We start from the raw sequence: 17,583 nt of genomic DNA, 5'->3' as shown, positions 1-17,583 counted from the left end.
TTTTTTAAAGGTGACATTTTCTTACAAAAGATTTTGATTTTTTCTGTTCCTTCAGAAATGTGCAACTGTTCTGCCTCCACCCTGCTGCAACATCTCCTAGGGAAAACAATATTGCAGTGCCACTGCTGTAGGATCTGCAGTGCACTGCTCCATTGTTTCCTTTATTGGTTCATGTCTGTAACAAGCTTCCCCATGGGCCTGTTTGGGTACATGTTCCTCTGGCTTCTTACCTGTGAGGCTACACCTTAGCTGTGCCCAGAAATCCCTACTGTGGGCTTGGCAGGCACTGCTATAATGAGGACATCTGACAAAGTTATTGGGCTCCCTCCTAAATGTCCCATATTTCACTCACTTCTCTTTTCATTTTCATTTTACCCTCCAAATCTGGATAGCTGGGTGGCCTACCTGTCCCTCTACCCTGCTTTGTTATGTGTAACAAAACATGTTCTTTCCCATCACCAGCGTGACCATGGGCAACTCCTTAGCTGGGAGTTAGAAGATTCCATCAGATAGACTGGGATGGAGGAGAAATATTTTTTATATAAATAGGAGAATTATTCCAGGGGTTGTATTTGCACTGGGCGACCAGGGAGATTTTGAAGGTCAATTATTCAACCTTTGACCAGATGAAAATCTACTGAATTTTTTGAAAGAACAGCAGACCCTATTGAGTTTATTTTAATTTTGGGGGTTTGTGATTAGCTCCCTTCCAGAACAAAGCAAGAATGATAGACACCAAGGGTGTGCAGAAACAATCATTTTCTGCAAATGAGATTTTATCTTACTGCTACAGGCTGAGTCAAAAATGTGTTCTGAAGGATATGGCACCCAAGTACTCACCATACCCAATATTCAGCAGTCCAGGCATTACTGAGAAGCCTTACAGCTTTTATCCCCGAACTGCTTTTGTACTTTTTTTTAGTAAAAATCATCATGTTAATCTGACATATTTATTGTCCATCTAAGTACTAATATGGGAGCTGCTGGAAACAGAATACATATTTAGTCAAATTCTTGCCATCATAAGCTGTCACATACAAAAGTAATGTGTAAAATGTCAAGCAGGTACAACATCATTGCAATATACTTGATTAGTCTGGCCTACCTTTTACGCACTACCTGTTAACACATCACATTTTTGAGAAAGAGAGTGAAGAAGGAAGCCAGGCCAAACCATCTTCACCTCTATCTAGTTTCAAGAGGAGAGTGATTTCTTTTCTGAGTTGCCAACAGCTGACAATCAAAATAACTTCTTTAGGCTGAGGTTTGGTAATCTCTGTCATCCTGTGCTCTCAGAGGAGGACCTGCACATGCAGTCATGACTCTGACCTGGACCTTTAGTCTTTAAAGTGTGCCTGTTCTTTACAGTGCTGTCTTGCTTTTGTCAGAAGTTCTGAGCACAACACACACCCCGGGCTTGTCTCAGCTGAGAACAGACAGAGACTCCACAGCCAAACCAGGCATATCCAAAGTACAGATTAGTTGATATGAAGCCTAGGTGTTGGAGGCACCTTTCTTTCATCAGCTTCAAGAACTATGTGTGATTAGACATCTCACAGTCCAGGGGCTGCAATTCATCATCACTCCCTGTGCATCAACCCTGAGAGCACTGACTCCTCTCCACCTTCCTGTGTTTGAATCCCTTCTCTCTCATCATTTTCTGACAGTTCCCATCTTTCTCTCTCAGGACTGCTGTTATTTATTCTATTGTGGAGCTGTGAGAGGGAGCTGAAGGATCAAGGAGGGAGGGAGCTCTCAGGCTGTGGGACTCGGCAGAGCCAACAACTTGGGTCCTTGGCAGCTGACTAAAGCAAATACACTACAGTGGTACTGTACAGCCACATGAACAGTGGGTCAAGCTGGGCTATAGGGAGGTGGAGGGAAGCTGTCACATTCTCAGCATGAAATCTGGCAGCTCAATAAACCAGAGTACATGAAACAGGCTGGCAAACTATTTACCCACTCCTAAGCATCCGCCCCCTCTTAGGAGCTACCTCACACGACCTCCACCAATTTTACACTGCAGCCAGTCTTGCCCTGTGTCTGAAAACCCCACCTGCTTGTCAGAACGAAAAGCACTTCCTCAGTATGTGCAGCTGAGGGCAAAGCCGTCATTCTCTTATGTTCCCAGTATCAGGCTGCCTCCAATAGCTCTGCTTGAAATCTTCAGTCAATCCAGGTCTTGCCTTTCATTTGTCAGTCTGTTTCTGCCTGTAGAAAATAGGGCTGCTGGTAACCTCTGCCATTCATTGCCTTTGACAGCTGCATGGACTGACTGCAATCTGCCAGATTGGATTTTACAGCAGCAGTTCACACCCACCCTTGGAAAATCCACCCACCAACATCCTTCAGGGGTTTAGGCAGGTCTGTTGGATGGTTCCTGGCAGAGGAGAGAAAATCATGGACACGGATACTATTTCCATGCCTGTGTTTTACATTTACAGGTGTATGGGTGCCTCAGGCTTCCAGAGGAGCAATTGAATTACTTGTTCCAAAGGCCTGCACATCTCAGAAGGACCTCCTGATGGGAACTGTATTGATGGGGGCAGAGACCACTGTTCCAATGATCTTGCCCTGAACTTCATTTGTGATCCTTTGTCTCTGCTTCCACTAAAAGCATATTAATTTCTAACTTTTCTGTATGGTTTACAAATCTCATATCAGAAACTTTGGCTGTTCTTTGCCCTGTCTCTAACATTGTTATTATTGTTTGTGTGTAGATTTTTTTTTAATGGGTCATTCTCTAGAGGGCACGTGCATTCCAAACTGACATTTTGCCACTACAGATATCCAAAAAAATTGGTGTGTTTTACAGTCTTGCTTTTAATGCTGATTGCCTCCATAATAAAGAATACTCCTGGGAAAAACAAAATTAAAATTCTTGCCTCTGAATTTTTATTCAATGATCTCACATTACAGAGAGGAGAATTAAGGACACACTCTATACCATTAGAAAACGCCCATTAAATAAAGCTAAAATGAGAGTTAAAATTACTTTATTTTAGCAACTGCATTTTACATGGCAGCATCACCCCTTGGTGAGCACTCAGAATGGGCTGCCCATTGGAAATCTGAATGATGCCTCAGCTTAATCTTTCAACACCCAATGTTATCTGCCTAAATCTGAGAGTTATGTAATTGCTATTGCACAAGAAAAAAAAAAAAAAGGAGAAAGAAAGAAGACTCAAGAGGAACACAAGTAGAGTTTATAAAGAACTCCAAGGTTACAGTACTCTTTATAGAATAAATGATCCATCCATTCAGCTTGGAACAGGGCAATTGCAAGGAACAGCACAGATAAAACAGAAAAATATGTCTATCTACTTTTAGATTCCTCTGGTCTATTAAAGCCATGAATAACCCTATAAAAACATATTCATTTTCTCCTTATTCCCCATTCTCTTATTTGATACTGATAGTCTCCTTCTGTGGGACACAGCAACTGCACAGACACAGGGATTGGTCTTAGCTTTCCAAGGACATCTGGCTTCACAGCTAGGTACAATGAGCTGCAGTCATCAAGATCTACATTCAGGGAGGAAAGCATGGGTCCAAGGAATGTTACACAAAACTCTGCAAACAGTTTGCATGGTCTACTTGCTTGCATGACATTCTAATTTTGTAGCTTTTCCTTGTCTTTAGTCATTAATTCTGTATTTCTGTGTCCACAACCTCAACCTCAATATTGTTTTGTTGGGTTATTTTTATTTTTATTTTTATTTTTATTTTTATTTTTATTTTTTTCTTAATCCTGATTAACACAAAATACATGAAACAGCATGGGGGTGAAAATAGGTTTCTGTGGAATCCTATTAAAAAACTCTCTCCATCCAGAGGAAAATTCTTTTCTAGTGACCTACCAATTAGCCGATGTTAATGTGTTTCATTCCAGTGGTATTGTTTTATCATTGCAGAGAAATTGCTAAGCGATAGCACATGGAATGTGAGAAGGGAATAACAGCACACTAAACAACGTGTCCAAGTTCCTACAGGTTAATGGTTATTCCTTTCTCAAGGATCACAGCATAGTTCAGCTTACATTAGAATTTTCCTAATTATCTGCAGATTTATAACATCCCAGTTCTGTAGGTAAATTCATAAAAGCTTGAGAGAGATGATGGACTGTTATATTTGCTCAAGTATTCTCACATTTCCTACTGCTGAGATGGATAATGCCAATGAATATTTCTGCACTACATTATGGAAAAAAGGATTGAAAAATCTGTGGGTTTTGCCAAAACTGTTGATGAGCTACAGCATGACAAAAAATTAGAGAACACTAAAATATGACATGCTTTCATCCAGATTTCAGAGTTTGCTTGACCTGTATCAGATCTTTCTCTGATAACAGACTATGCAGGCAAAAATGAGACCCCACCCTTTTCTAGGGATGTTATAGGTGAGATGTGGAGCCTTGTGAAATTTTTAACTCAAAACTGTCTCTGTGACATAAAGGATTATCTTTTCTGAATAAATCTCTAGGTCAGAGGCTATGGTTTGATGCCTGCTTTTGCACAAGACAAGTTTTACATCTCAGAAAATTTACAAATTTTAATGTTCAGACTCCCTTCAGTGAGAGCCATTCAAGCCCTGTGCCTTGATAAAACTGCTCCTTAATATTGCCATGCCACTGTGCCTCTACCAATAAAAACGGATTGTACCATCTCTTGTTCATCCTGGTTGCTGATGCTCAGACAACTGGTAGGTGAGATGTCACAATGTTCCCAGGTGCTGCGTGCCAGCAGGGAGGACCAGGTGTGGCTGGGCTGACCAGAGGGTGAATACATCCACTGGTGCCTTGGTGTGGGCAACCAGCACCACCCAGCCAAGACAAATTACAGAAAGAAAGTTCTGTGACCAGCTCATCCCACCTGTCAGACCTCATTCAGCAGCCTTCAGCAGCTGGGAGCCTTGAGTTAACCAGCCAGAACAAATGGGATTCCGTCTGCTTAAAAGAGATGAAGTGTTGTAAGGGCTTCTAACCATACACAGGTAAATATGTCCTACAAAGTACTGCAGTGTTTGTTGCAAAACCAAGGTGTACCTTTAATCTATTCTTGTGAAGGAAGAATTTATTCTTTTGCCAGCTGCCTACAGCTTTTCTGGAACAAAAACTATCCCTCACAACAATTTGTAGACTAGGTTTATGATCTGGGTGAGATTCAAACTTATAAATAATTTCAACCCTTCCAACTATAAAAAAGCAAAAGGTCACTAACCCATCTCACCTACTGGCACAGGTAAGAAAGAGCCACAAGTATTCCTGCCTATTACATGGCATGTTTCCTTTTGACCTTCATAAACATTCTCCATTTTTTATTTGTTTGTTTTTAATTCTCATCCTACGACTTCTAATTGTGTTTACCACCAATGTTCTAAACTGTGCTTCAGTCTTCTTGGACTGGAAATATTTTGCAACTACATTTATTTTCTTTAAACAAGCTTTCAAAATTTAACACTTGCTCAGAGTTAGTTAAGATAAATGCCATTTCACATGCTTTCACAAAGATAAAAATTCTTGGCAATCATCTGTTTTATTTTTTGATTTGGCTGAAGCAGATAGCATGATAAAAATACTGAGCAAGAACATTTTAACTTTAATACTTGTAGTGTAGATAGAAGCCTGACTGAAAAATAATATTTTTCTTTATTTTTTAGTAATCTAGGCTTTGGTGAGGAAAAGGTCATTACAGTCTGGTTACAGGGCTATTGCTGAAGTTAATTTAAATTACTAACTGGTTAAAGTGGCTAATATTCTTGTAGAAATTTTATTTGTTGCAGTGAAGAAACCAGGAGTTTATTATCATGCTGACAAAGCAGACTGCAGCCTACCATCTGGACACAGGACTCTAACAAACAGAACCTCCAGGTTGCTATTTCTGGGTCTGCTATTAGAAGGAAATGTGAAGCTTCACTGCTGGCAACTGCCCACCTTTTAATGATAGCTCTGAGTTCACTATATTGGGCCCATTTCATTAGACATAAACTTGTAAGGCTCCTCGCCTAGAGGTGCTTTGTTGCTGCTGGTGAGCATGACATTTTTCCTCCTGAAACACTAGTTTAACTTAGATTCCATGCCTAGCAGAGTCTTGAAGTTCTTAGGAAAAGAATCCACCTGTGAGTGGGCACACTTGAAGTTGTGTACCTCACGCTTTCGTTTTTATTAGCATCTCTTTTGACCCTCATTGAAACTTCACAGAACAATGTTTTGGAGCAGGAATGGCAGATTAGCTTGTTAGCAAGGCAGTGGTACCCCTGCTGATGATCACTATTTGGCCCCTGCAACCGTGGTATTGCTTTCTTTAATGAGGAAATCAAGAGGATATTAAACTGAATTTGTATTGACTGTCTGAGTAACCCTCTAGACGTTTTTCTTCAGAGATAATAATACCTTATTTAAGCCAAAAGCTGACAGCAACTACTGCTCAAATACTGAGGTAACTCACATTAAGAACTCCCACACAGAAACTTGATTTGCTGTTTCGTGCTTATGTACCAGGTCTCAGTTGGTGCATGAGCTCTCAAGCATCAGTAAGAAACATGATCACAGGGAACAGGAAGAAAAAAATATCATCACACACAAAAAAAGCTAAAACTGTGATCTGACAGTGACTTCAGCAATCCTCGTCCCAATCTCCGTTTGTCATGATGGATATATATGTGCTTGTGTACATGTGCACAGGAGAGAGAGCATGTGAGCCCAAAAACACAAGAATATACATATTTTGTTCAAAACCAGGCTACAAACAGCAGGTAGAAAGCCATAAGGCAGTTGTACAGCAGTTTGTCTTTTCAGCAGGGACTTTTCATCCACAGACACATACTCAAGTTATGTAAAAAAACAACAGCCTTGAATCCCACCTGTTATTGGCGATAGAAAATGTGCAGATGAAACTAATTGAATCATGACCTCCTCAGCAGCACAAGTCTTTCTGCTTTCCCAGGAAAGCTTTGAGGAAGGCTCCTGGTGTGGGCTGTAACAGCCAGCTAATGTTTAAATGTTATTATCTGTGAATTTTCCACATTGATAACTGGCTATGTCATCACAGAGTTCTTGCAAAAGGACAGGAGTGCAGCTCCTCTGAATAGTAGGACACTTTTTGAGTGCTCAGTATTTACTTTGTGTTTGTGAGCATTTAAAAATGGAGTGAAAAATTTTAATAGATACTAAATTCTAGATCAAGTGCATGTGCTGAAGAGATATGGTAGATGAACTTGCCTCAAATTTCTATGTGTTTTTTTAAGATTTAGGGGGTTTCTGCTTTTTGGGTTTGTTTTATCAAGCTCTGCTATGAATTTTAATCATAAAGGCTGGGTAAGATTTTGAGATCTGATTCAAAGATTTGCCTGTCATAAATGATTGTTAACATGGAGAATTTTGCTCACTTACCTACTGTGCTTTTTCTCAGAAAAAAATGTTTACCTTAATATGAAAAACTGCCAACATTCCAATAATGTCTGTCCCTAAGTACACACATGAGCCTTCTGTAATCACATTTTCATTGAGAAACTGAGATGTCATGTCAGGTGGAGTCTGAAGCAAACCAATCACAGATGACCGGAGAGTACACAGGTATCAGATTTAAAATTCATAACCAAAAACCAGTTTTTGACTAGAAACAGATAGGATGGAGGCAACTGCAAAAGTGTCTGGAAATTTGTACTGGAATAGGGGTTGGAGGAGAGCACAAACTTAGTGTTGTAGCACACAGGGCAACAGGTGGCTGGGCTTTTCAGTTATGGTGGAGAGGAGAATTTTTATGCAGAAAGTAACCACATTATGACTTGGACGGTTTCAGTTCCTGTGGCAAAAAAATAAAAAGAAAAAAGGAAGAAATATTTGATCCCATAACAAGGAAAGGCTATCCTTTAAAAGAATTAGATCCAGATAAGGAAAAACAGAAGTACAAGATGTAGATGCACCCATTTTCTCCCAGGAAAGAGGCTTGAAAATACTTCTGGTGTTACCTTGCATGATGACTTTTAATTATGGTATGTTAATTGCTGTAATCCAAGTAAGGAATTCATATTCCAAAACCACTTTCAGCAAGCCAAGCTGCTAACTTTCATTTTTTACATAAGTTCCAATAATGGGAATACTAGAATCCCCTCTTCAACCTGTGCCCTTCTGCAGCACAGGTATATGTTAAGAGCAACATTTTTACTACTAGAAAGTATATTCCACTCTAATCTGTATCTTAGGAGAAGTCCTAGCTCAGATTTCATGGGAAATCATAGGCAAAGGTGGGCTTACTATGGGCATGGACAAGTAATTGACAAGGATTCAAAAACATGACTAGGGACATTCTTGAGAAGTTATGAGTATTTCTACGAAATCCATATTTGGGGCCAAATCATGAGATTTGAAAACATTTCTACCCATCTGTGTGGTATGGGTTGATGGCAAGTTTTATGTCTGTTTTAGTACCAGACACATTTCAACATTTCATGGGATCAAGAAATCTCATAAACGTGGCATTTACTGTAAGCATTTTGAAGACCACTGGGAAAGAAATATACTTGTACACTATGGCACCTGAATAATATCAGGAAGGAAGCTTCAAAGGGAATATAAAACAGTAAAGAAGTTGATTCTTCTTTTCTTCTGAACAGACTCCAAATTTATCACGGCAGAACTTGGTGTTCCCTTCCAGGCTGGGGCTGCTTCCACTTATACAAAAAACAGGCAAACAACAAGTATGGCTTAGAAGACCACAGATGTGTAACTAAGGTTTGAGTACACATTTTAAGTGTTCTGATTTGGAGAAAAGTGTTAGATGAGCACAAAAAGACAAAATTCAGGTCATGATGACATTAAATACCTGAATGAGGCAGAATGAGGCAGAAAATCCTTATTACCAAAGTTTGAAAAAAGACACTAAATCAAGGAGAAAAAAAAAAAAAAAAAGGAGTCAAATAATATAAACCTGAGTAATGAACACCAGAAAAGGGATATAATCCCCACCTTCCACAAATTAGAATCCAATTTGATAAAAGATAATTCATCAAATTAAATTATTTAAAATATCAAAAAAAATCACTGGAGAGGACAATATGTGATGGCATGTAAGATGGAAAAACAATCACCATCCATCATTTGAGCTTCTTCTTTGTGTCCCAAATGATCAGTAAAAGATTATGTTACATTACCTGTGGAGAACTAAGTCAATGGATAGGCTGATAAATCTGACTAGCTGGGAAAAATTTGATAAGCTGTCTGAATAGGTGTAAATCCAAACCAAGCTCAACACCAGTGGAAAGAGGCTACAGTTTTAACTGGCTTAGATTTCTGCACCTGTGTTTGCATGCTCCAGCCACCACAACAATGTTTCTTCTTAAATGTGAGTATCTTTGGCATCTCTCACAAAAAGTTTTGCTAACAAAGCTGTTTTTGAAGAAGTTAATGGAAAGGAAAAATGATTCCCTATAAAGATTTGTATAGGGATCATTTACTCCCATTATTGCAATAAACAACCGCATTGTCATGATACCAAACCAAAATGTTTACTATTGCTAAAAAATCTCCAAGCTCTATATCAATTATTTTATCTTGGATACATCATAATTATAAACAATTTTCCATTGTACAGGTTATTTCACAGAACCATGAGAAAAGAAGGCACTTTTCAGCACAAGAATATAAAAGCAATTTCTTCTGCAGCTCTCCTGTCATCTAAGTTTTATTTAAAAGTTGTGACATTATATTTCCTATCTATTTCAAATTTTACATTTCTTTCACTTTCAGTCAATGTCTACTGCTGTAATTAACAAAAGTGCGAATTCATTCAGAACCATGGGTTTAGTGGATTAGGAAATATAATTGCTGAATCTTGGAATATATTAGAGAATCAGACAGAAACACAGAATATGCTGAGGTGGAAGGGATCTATAAGGATTATCGAAGTCCAGATCCTGGCCCTGTGCAGGACACTCCAGGTGTCACACCATGTCCCTGAGAGTCTTGACCAAAAGCTTCTTCAACTCTGTCAGTCTTGGTGCTGTGGCCACCTCCCTGGGGAGCCTGTTCCAGTGCTCAACCTCTGAGTGAAATAATTTTCCTGATATCCAGCCTAAAGCTCCCCTGACACAACTTCAGACTATTTCTTGGATGCTCTCCCTGGTCACCATAGAGCAGAGGTCAGTGTCTGCCCCTCCTCTTTTCCTCATGAGGAAGTTGTAGCTGCAATGAGGTCTCCCCTCAGCCTCCTCCAGGCTGAACAAAGTGCCCTCAGCCACTCCTCATTCAGCTTCCCCTCAAGGCCCTTAACCATGTCTGTTGCTCTCCTTTGGATGCTCTTTAGTAGTTTAATATCTTTCTTACATTGTGGTGAACAAAACTACTTTATTATTGTTAATTTCCTTCCATGATTTTTTCAAATCCAAATCTACTGTTGGATGAGGTTTGTGGGTGAATACTTGGGGAAAAAAAAAAAAAAAAAAACCAAAAAAAAAAAACCAAAACCAAAACAACAACAAAACAACAACAACAACAAAACCAAACCCTAGGGCAAATAACACCTTCCTTCTGCATTCTCAGCCTCTAAGACTGGATTATGAGAATACTGAAAGTTACACTGAATCTCTTTCTGAAAATTACCATCCCTGCTCAGATTATTATTTCAGTTGAGTAATTGCTATAGTACCTTCAGTTTAAAACTAATTACAGACAGACTTGTATCACTATAGCAGTTTTCACACAACCTTAGAGGTCAATTTTACAGCAAAAAAAATTAGCAGACCTCACTACTGGCATAAAATCTCTCCTTCAAATTGATAAATACTCAGGAAGGTAGAAGCTGTGATCAATTTCCCACAAGCAGAAAAGGCAAGGGAAAAAGTATGTGAGAAAGTATCCAACCTGGATACAAAAAGCCATAAGGAAACAAAAGGTTTATCAGTTCCCAGTACATCTCTCAGTGTGCTTTAACTTGCACCATGCAGTAGTCTAAGACAATGCCATCTCTACAGTGCATTTTTTCTTTAATAAATGGGGAAACTAAAGGGGTACACACTCTTAAGTGGCTGTGGGTGCTCAGCCTGTGAAACTAGCCTGGAGCTAGTCCAAAATTCAGAAGTTTTGTGTCAGCTCTACAGACCTGCTCCTCTTGCCTTATCCTTCCTGGCAACAAGAAGGATAATTGGTATTGTCAAAATGTCACCTGTATGGTGGTTCTCGCTGCTTCTGAGGGCATTTCCACCCCATCTGGTTAACCTGGTGCTGACAGCATCACCAGTTAATTTCTTGCTCCATTCTGAGAAACAGTCACAACTTTGCACAAATACCTGTTGCAATCAGACTGCTTTTCCCTGAGCTACTAGTTGGCTTGAATATCCAGGAGCTTACAGTTTGGATAGCCTCACCCTTGGCAGTTCCCAAAAAGCCTCTGTGCTCCTTTGAGTTTATTGACAAGTTTGCCAAGCCTCCAGTCACATTCTCCTACATTTTTGTTTTCACTTCTGCCTACCCCTGCTTCTGCTGGGGTTGAAATTGTTGCCAAACCTCCCAGGTTTGCATTTTTCCCTCTTTGTACAATCCCAGTTAGAGAATGTCGTCGCATGGCAACACAATGCAAAGCATTCATTTAGTGACACAGAACAATCTAGCTAAAGGCTATTTCAGCCACACATGGATTGATTTTTATGGAGAAGAGTAGACAGAAAAAAGGGAAAATGTCCACAGATCCCACAGTCCTTCTTTATTTGAAAGAATGGCTTTTAAATGAAGTCAAGCAGTATCTTGTTTTATCATTCATTTATTTAGCAAAGAAAGGAATGAATTCAAATACCCCACACAATGAACACATATTATTCCCTGATATCAAGATGCAGATTTGCTTGTGAACAATTTTAAATGAATCTGTTTTTTTACTATTGAAGTCATCTGGTACTGTGCATGGATTTGTGCAGAAGCAATACATTTTGGGCTCAATTCTGTAAACACATAAAAACAAGTAACTCATTACATCTGTACCATTGATCTTGGTGTGGCTACTTACGTGATGAGTAAAATTATACTCAAGAGCCTAGCTTATGCCAACCTAGGCATGGAAATGACACTGAAAATTAGAAGCATATCTCTCCAGGCTCACTGCAGTGTTGGTGGAGAGATACAAGCCCTCATCAGGATATAACTCTGCCCATCTAAGTATGTTTTCCTAGACGAGACATAGATGATGCTGATGGCAGCTACAATTAAAATTGGCCAGATGCCTCAAGCAGAGCAAGATAAGCTTGGACAAAACTGTTTACAGAATTGATCTCATACAGCAAAGCCATTATGCATACAATCAACATTAGGAATGTGCTCATGTTGTGCCAATTTTATTAAAACTGGTCCCACATTTAAAGAAGTGAATATATTCATTCTATAATTATGAGGGAAAAAATATTGAAGCATTTAATCCTATTAACATTTTGCTTACATCTGGGACCTCTTACATTCTTTTCTGGTTTGAACAGCCATATGATCTGATGCTCTGAGAAATTTCTTCACTAACATAAGTGCTTCAGTAGCTCTTGATTTCTACATTGGCATGGTATTTTCCCAGTCTGGTGTGGATCTCTGGTGGAGCTAACTCAATGCACAGTATCCTACATCCATGTGAGACTTTAATCAGTACTGCTTAATAGCCTGGAAAGCAAAGCCATTTAAGCCCCATTCTTTCTTCCACTCTCTTATGAAATTCCTAATCCTAGTAAAAAATCTCCTGATTAGTTTTAGCCAAACCACACTGCTTCAACATCAGGTGACTGCAAACGACTGGAAAAGGTTCTACATAGAGTAACTTTAAAAGGCCATAAAGAGCATCAGACTCAAATCAATGTCCAAGATATATCTGCAAGCACAAGAGTCCATTTTCTAAGCAACTGAGGAACATATGCTATGATTCAGACATAAAAAATAAGCACAAAAAGTGTACTCAGGCATAGAGGTACTTTGAGTTGGCCAATGAGTGTACACACCGTGCAGGATGTGACTGACAGCCTTGCTTCCTCCTCCCTCCATGCAACAGGGCTTCATGGAAACAGCTTTACTTAGAGAGTTTTCATTTGTCTGAAAAACTGTTTGCATTCAAAATAGAGAAGCATTTTTAAATTTATACGATCAGTGTAAGCATGGTTAGTAATATTAACTAATGGCATCAGAGGTAATATAATTATTTATCCAAAATAGATCACTTTATCCAAGAGAAAAGATGAAGGATATTTAAGTATGGCATTTGATGAACAACGGACTTGATTTTCCCTTTCAAAGAATAGAACAATGCATTCGTAACTGAATTTTATCCTTGAGAAAATTTGAGAGCTCTATTGGCTTATACAAGGTTTGACAGAAAGAAAAAGAAGAGCTTTCAAGAAGAAATAGACTTTGTTTAATAGGGGGCTTGGCAGTGCTAGGTTAATTGTTGGACTTACTTTTAGAGATCTTCCAACCTAAACAATTCTACAAAACCTGCTTTTTCAGCTTTGTAGCCTATTTTAGAAAAAATGCTAAATAAACTAAGTTTAAAATTAATAGAGACTGCACTTTGCTTTACTCCATGTACTAGAAAAAGCTGTACTAAACTACCTCTAGCTGCATAGAATTCAGAAGGTGGAAATATGGATACAGGCAGTGCAGCTGGGGTCTTTTAAAATTACCTAAGACACAAATACCTAAAGCCTTTACAACCTGTTGTCTCACAACCTAGCTTGACAAGGAGATCTTGCCATCAAGTTTTTCACATTTAAGTGCTGTGAAATTTCCATGTTTACCCAGCTGCTTCAGATAGAGTTTTGAATATATTTCTACCTGTGATATAGAACAATTAAATTTAGGATGCTAAATGACAAAGAAAAATAATTAAAAGAAACACTTTCCTGACATGTTGGCATGGGAGCTGCTCAAAGATCTCAAAGTATTTCAGGAATGCCTGAAATACTCCTTTAGGAGAGGGAAGTGTGAGCAGACTGAGCATCTGGTAAATGGACTTCTACCTATGACCATGCAGACTTAACCTAGGGTACAATTACCACATATATAACATGTATCTAACATATGTATTTATCCATGAAAAGAATGAAAAATAGATCACTATAAAGATAGGTGCACCTCAAACTACTGAAGAGTTTAAGAAAAAAAAAAAAAAGATAATTTCAGTAATTTTAATTAAAAAAGGTAAAATAAAAGTACGTAGTTCAAATATCTCAAAGGTATTGGTCTCAAAACAAATAGTCTAAATATCAACTCCAGAAGTTGGACTAATGTGCTCTTAATACAGGGGCAGAATGGAACAATGTTGTTCATATGTGTGTATGTACATGTGCTGCTTCTTCTTGGCAGTCGCAACAATATAGATTCTATTTTATTTTATTTAAATATAAAATTTATCTTTTGCCATGAACACAGTAATTCAAATACCATACTGGTTATGATTTGGAGAGCTTTTCTCCCCTCTCTTTCTTGCAAAGAAAATTTTCTCTTACCCAGGGCAATCAGCTTATTTATTCCTGGGAAACCAAATCTATTGTACAGTGAAAAATCACAAATTATAGAGACCCAGCATTATTATATTTCTGGAGATGAGCTGGTGTGAAGGTGAGGTGCTTTCATTTGACTGAGTTAGTAACAGGGAGAACTATTCAGCTGGAAAAAAAATAGGCAGCGGATCTTAATTACTTTCATAGATGGTAAATGTGTGTTCATTTTACTGCATAGCATTTTAAAGACCACTTTGAATCTTTTCATTTTCCTGTAGAGCAGATTGGAAGCATAGTGCTACATTCAGATCTATCCCCATTCAAAAATGTAGCTCACTGCCATGAGTAGATATCACATTTACCATTGCTATGGAAGTGTTTATTGATACTTATTGATTTTTTTCATACATAGTTATGAATCATTATAATCTGTACATGTTTATTCTTCTATCATACCACAACCTAATTAGCAAGGGCTCTAAACAGAATGGAAACACTTCCACTCTGCTTCTCCTTGCATATCTTCCTAGTATTCTAGTGCAATGGTCTTTGCTTTTAGCAAGAAAATGAAAGCCTAGTTCTTTAATCCTTAATATTCACTTTTAATTTCTTCTCACAAGCTTCTGAGAATAGCAAATGCTTCCTTGCCACTATATACTCTGTAAAATCTGACTCAAATCCCTGCAATTTTCTTTTTAGTTATACATATGGAATTTCAGATACAAAAATAAAAATGTCATGAATGTGGGTGAAAACAGACAGGACAAAGAAAAATGGTATAAAACTTTGTGTTTCCTCATCTACCACTACAAAAGGAATCAAAACTGATAACTTAAAACTCAAATAGTATTTTAAGTATTTACATCAATGAAGTCCAACAAGATCAACTCTTGAAACGCCATAAGAATGTTCCTCTAGGGGCTGACTGATGCAGGTCAGACATGGCAGCAAGATGAGACAGCCCTTTACAAAAGTATCTATATTCTCTGAGCCAGCTTTGTTTGTCGGACACATGCATATAAAGTAAAAGCTGGAAAGAAAAAGCAGACCTATGATTATGCCTACATACCCCCAGGAGCCAGAGACAGCCCCTAGTGCTCGGTGCAGTTGTACTGTTCTGTGGCCAGCCCGGTGACCAGTGCCACAGCACCAGAGACAAGCGTGTCCCACGGGCGTGCACCAGGGAGAGGAAGCCTGTGGAACGCCACAACAAACCCCAACGCTGCAGCAAGGCTGGATTATTAAAGACACAGAGAAAAACCTCCCAGTGTGCCTCTCCCTTCTGCCCTCCTCCCTTGGTATCACTGTGGGACATGCCCTTCCACAGACCTGCAAAAATTAAACTGAACAAGGTGAAGGCTTTATGTGACTGGGCTCGGCTTGCAACTGGAAACCACTGACCCTGGAAGTGTCCTGGTTAATTACAAGATTGTATCCCTCGGTACAGCCTTAGTACTTCTCTGCACTCTGAGCAGCTGAACTGCAGTCAGAGTGATTTACAGCCCAGAAAGATCAGCCTACAGAACCCAGAGCTGCTGCAGAGGATCGCTAAACCACCACTTTTCTTCTTGTCACCCCCAGCACCTTGTGAGCTCCTTTTGGCAGTGTGAGCTTCAGGAGACTGCAGAGAGGGCTAACAGCAAAGGTCCCTTTTTAAACCTCAAGGAAACAAGAGACAACGCCTAAAAAGAAAATTAGATTTGTACTCCTGGCACAGGTTTAAGGGGTAACATTATTATCTCTTTTTAAAACTCTGGAATTACTTAGTCACTTGTTAGAGAAACATAAGTGGAAATTTATGAAACTGAGCGAAGCAATGCAATCCTCATGAGTGGTCCAGCAACACTGAGGGGCTACAGCTGCCCCTGACACTGAAGGCCAACCTTGCATTCTGCAAAGGAAACATCATGTCACAAACAGGCGGTTTGGGCTTTTGGCATCAATGGGACATTGATGGCTTGGATCGTGCTTGAAATGTCTCTGAACTTCATCTCTGAAGCCTCAATCACATGAGCACTCGAGTAGCACAGGCCTTGGGGACTGGGGAGTTACAGGAGGCCAGAAAATACACAAGCCCATTAGTACTCATCATAATTATTGAAATCTGTAAAATAGGTATTAGAATAAGTCTTTGCAGTAAGATGTGGATTGAAGTATTTGTTTCTCTCCTCTAGAATCAGGTTGTTTTTGTTAAATGCCTGGGAAGACAAAAAAAAAAAAAAAAAAAAGAAATCAGAAAATGAAAAGGACATAGGAAAAGTAACCACTAAGTGCTCTTTCACCAAAGTAGTTTTTGTGGCAAATATCTGTGCATAGTAAGCCAGTTGAAAATGCATTGAGAAATACCTGTACATTTACAGAAACTTGCAGTTGCAAGAAGTATCTTCTTATGTAATAACATTCCTATAGAAAGCAATTCTACTTAATAAAACCAGACATTTTCCCCCAATATTACAAAACCAATTTTATGATTCTATGAATATTTTAAATCATATATAGTTCTTCCTATTAGAATGAGTCACTTACTATCTTTTTACTGAATAAGTATTATTTTCTCTTTATTCCTTAATTCCTGTCTTAATTCCCTGATTTTCAAGTGGCAGAAATATCTGAAGGCCTTAAGAGCATTAATTCTGTTTTTAAAACAGAAGAAGAAACTTTTAAAAAAAGTAATATGGATATTTAGAAAATGAATTTTCAAAGGATCGGGTTTGGGTTTTTTTTTGTTTCTGTAACCATCTAGAGAGATGATGTGGAATTTGAAAAAGCTTTAAATTAGGTCCATATTCCACTGCTGACTAGAAGATCCAGACTTTTCTTGCTGTTTTTAATGATTTTCATTAAAATGTCTTTAATTAGAAAGAAAAATGCAGAAATTAAGATCTGGATTATCCAGGTAGGATTTAAGAAAAGTCCTCATTTGCAAAAAAGCTTTGCAGCTGCATGAATAAACTCTGTAATCTGAAGATACTGAACTAGGTATTTTCAGAATGCACGTCCTTCCTTAATTCAGTGGACCTGAAATGCAGAGTTATTTTAAAAGGTCACAAAAAGAAAACAGCAATTTGGGAATAATGATGAAATAGTATGGGTATCATTATAGACTCTCAGTACATTTTTACT

The 17,583-nt window shown here is 38.6% G+C and overlaps 1 protein-coding gene across 14 annotated transcripts in view; it reads right to left on the bottom strand.

Moving 5' to 3' along the window:
* Positions 1–11,735: 11,735 nt before the first annotated feature.
* The window catches only part of SEMA5A (semaphorin 5A), a 310,831-nt gene continuing 304,983 nt past the window's right edge, over positions 11,736–17,583 (bottom strand). For all 14 annotated transcript variants that reach the window (XM_083854446.1, XM_083854449.1, XM_083854445.1 and 11 more), the window contains one exon: positions 11,736–16,658. In XM_083854446.1, the coding sequence (XP_083710572.1) occupies positions 16,539–16,658 (120 nt within the window). In that variant the 3' untranslated portion in view covers positions 11,736–16,538. The remainder of the gene's footprint in view (positions 16,659–17,583) is intronic.

This window comes from Zosterops lateralis, assembly GCF_965231275.1.
Source record: "Zosterops lateralis genome assembly, chromosome: 1".
Taxonomy (NCBI): domain Eukaryota; kingdom Metazoa; phylum Chordata; class Aves; order Passeriformes; family Zosteropidae; genus Zosterops; species Zosterops lateralis.
Note: the sequence above shows the minus strand (reverse complement) of the source record. Positions and strands in the feature narration are given on the sequence as shown.